At 25.7% G+C, this 1983-nt stretch overlaps 1 protein-coding gene across 1 annotated transcript; it reads right to left on the bottom strand.

Moving 5' to 3' along the window:
* Positions 1–1450: 1450 nt before the first annotated feature.
* Positions 1451–1977, bottom strand: LOC126909791 (G-protein coupled receptor moody-like). The gene is made up of 3 exons (XM_050692217.1): positions 1938–1977; positions 1731–1880; positions 1451–1648 (listed from the first exon to the last, which is right to left on the bottom strand). The coding sequence occupies exons 2-3, from the start codon at positions 1853–1855 to the stop codon at positions 1474–1476; spliced, it is 300 nt and encodes a 99-aa protein (XP_050548174.1). The 5' UTR covers positions 1856–1880; positions 1938–1977; the 3' UTR covers positions 1451–1473.
* Between the last annotated feature and the right edge of the window lie 6 nt (positions 1978–1983).

Raw genomic sequence — 1983 nt, 5'->3', positions numbered from 1 at the left:
ACGAGTAGTAGGATAAAATGTATTACGTAAATTATTTTTTGGAATAAATAAAAATAATTTTTAGTAAAATTCTTAACTTCAATTTCGTTTGCCTTACTATTGTTAATTAAATTTATAATTACAAATAAACTAATTTTGGTAGTCGAAACAGTTATATAAATCTACATATTCATATTTTACTATCTGTCATACAGTACTATTATAACGTTAAATTGCTTTTAGATAAGAAATTTGTTTTACAATTTATTAATGATTATCCTATTATAGAGATCTAATAACTAAAACAAAACCTGTAAAACTACAATTTATAATAGTTTAAAAGTTATAAGTTCATGTTTATTGTTTTTAGCAGGTTCAATCAGATATTTAAGACTACTGTACATTTATGGTACTAATTATTGTAATCCAAATTTTTAAACTACGTCGAAACCGTAAATTTAAATTCATATGTTCTTTACAATTTATGATTTTCTGATAATTCATTATATTTCAATGGTATTAAATATCATATCAATTCAGAGTAAAATATTTGATATTTATTAAATTAAAACTAGGTTTTTTATAAAGTTATAAGTTTTATATAACTTTTAAAATTGAATATGTTAAATTTTGTATGCCATGTTATAAAACTGTTATATTGAATAGGATTGAACAATGTTATAAAGTACATGCATATTTAATTAATAACATTTGTCAATGAATAGATATACGATTCAAATTGTATTGAGATTAGCTATGGGTACTTTTTTATTAACAAAACATCTTCGATGGTGATAACAATGAAAGTCATTTTAATTCAATATCGACACACGTTTTCACGATATGTTTCAAAATATTAGCTATTGTTGTACGCTATTGTCGAAGATCAAGGTGCGCAGTTTGCTTTAAATTTAATGTTTGCTTAAATTAAAGATTGTTTATATCTCTGAACTAGTGAGTTACTACTGTATAGTATACTGTCTACAATTATTAATCTTTAGTCAAACGTTTGCTTGTGTACATCTATGGAAAAGCTTATACCACATTGTCTTTTATTTCATTGTTATATTGTCATCTCAGGTCTTTCAGCGGCCGTATAATTTAATTCTCTACGTGGTTAGTCTTCCAAATGTATGATAGTATCGTCATTAACTTAAACATTGTTTCATGTACTTGCCTTACAAAGTTTGTTACTTTGTATTACACAATCATTACTCAGATAAGTCTGCTTGGTATTTACCCAATGAGAATTAAATAAATATTTATGAGATATTTTCTGTTCTAACATATACATAGAATTCAATTTTTAATATATTGCATTAATCAACTATTTTGGTGATTTATCCAAGAAAAACATAAAAGTAAAAGAGGTAAATTATATGCTTTGTTTTGTATCTCTTACTTAATTTAGGTACGCAAAAAAAAGTTACTTAGAATAATAGATTATAATTAACACTTTGTATTGATTGAGCTAAAATAAATAAAGAAGTTAGTTTACCTGTTAATTGTTATCATTGAAATAAATAGCAATGACACGCCGACATTTCCGTATTGGAAAAAAGGCACCATAGAACATAATGGTGCATACTGTGTCCAATTGAAGTTCAAAAATCTCGATGCACTAAACGGTAAAACTGCGATACAAAATAACAAGTCTGCAGCCCCTAAGCTTCAAATAAACGTTTAAAATGAAATTGAATTGAGTAAAATACAAACTAATCTGTTAATTATTAAAAAGCTAAAATTAGTACCATATAATAAACGTTGATGCCACGTTTCGAATTCGAGGACTTCTAATTAAAGCTAAAATTGTTAAGCTGTTGCCAATAATCCCGACACACATAATAAGTACTGTCAATAATGCAGCTATAAGCATAACTTTTTGATTTTTCTTTGCCCATCTATAAAAACAAAATATTTGTGTTATTTTATTAAATTTTCCAGTTCAACCAACTTACAGTTCAAATCCGAGTTCCTCATCAGAGTATAAATTTGTCATTAATG

Source organism: Daktulosphaira vitifoliae, unplaced genomic scaffold, assembly GCF_025091365.1.
Source record: "Daktulosphaira vitifoliae isolate Bord-2020 unplaced genomic scaffold, ASM2509136v1 Scaffold_1304, whole genome shotgun sequence".
Taxonomy (NCBI): Eukaryota; Metazoa; Arthropoda; class Insecta; order Hemiptera; family Phylloxeridae; genus Daktulosphaira; species Daktulosphaira vitifoliae.
Note: the sequence above shows the minus strand (reverse complement) of the source record. Positions and strands in the feature narration are given on the sequence as shown.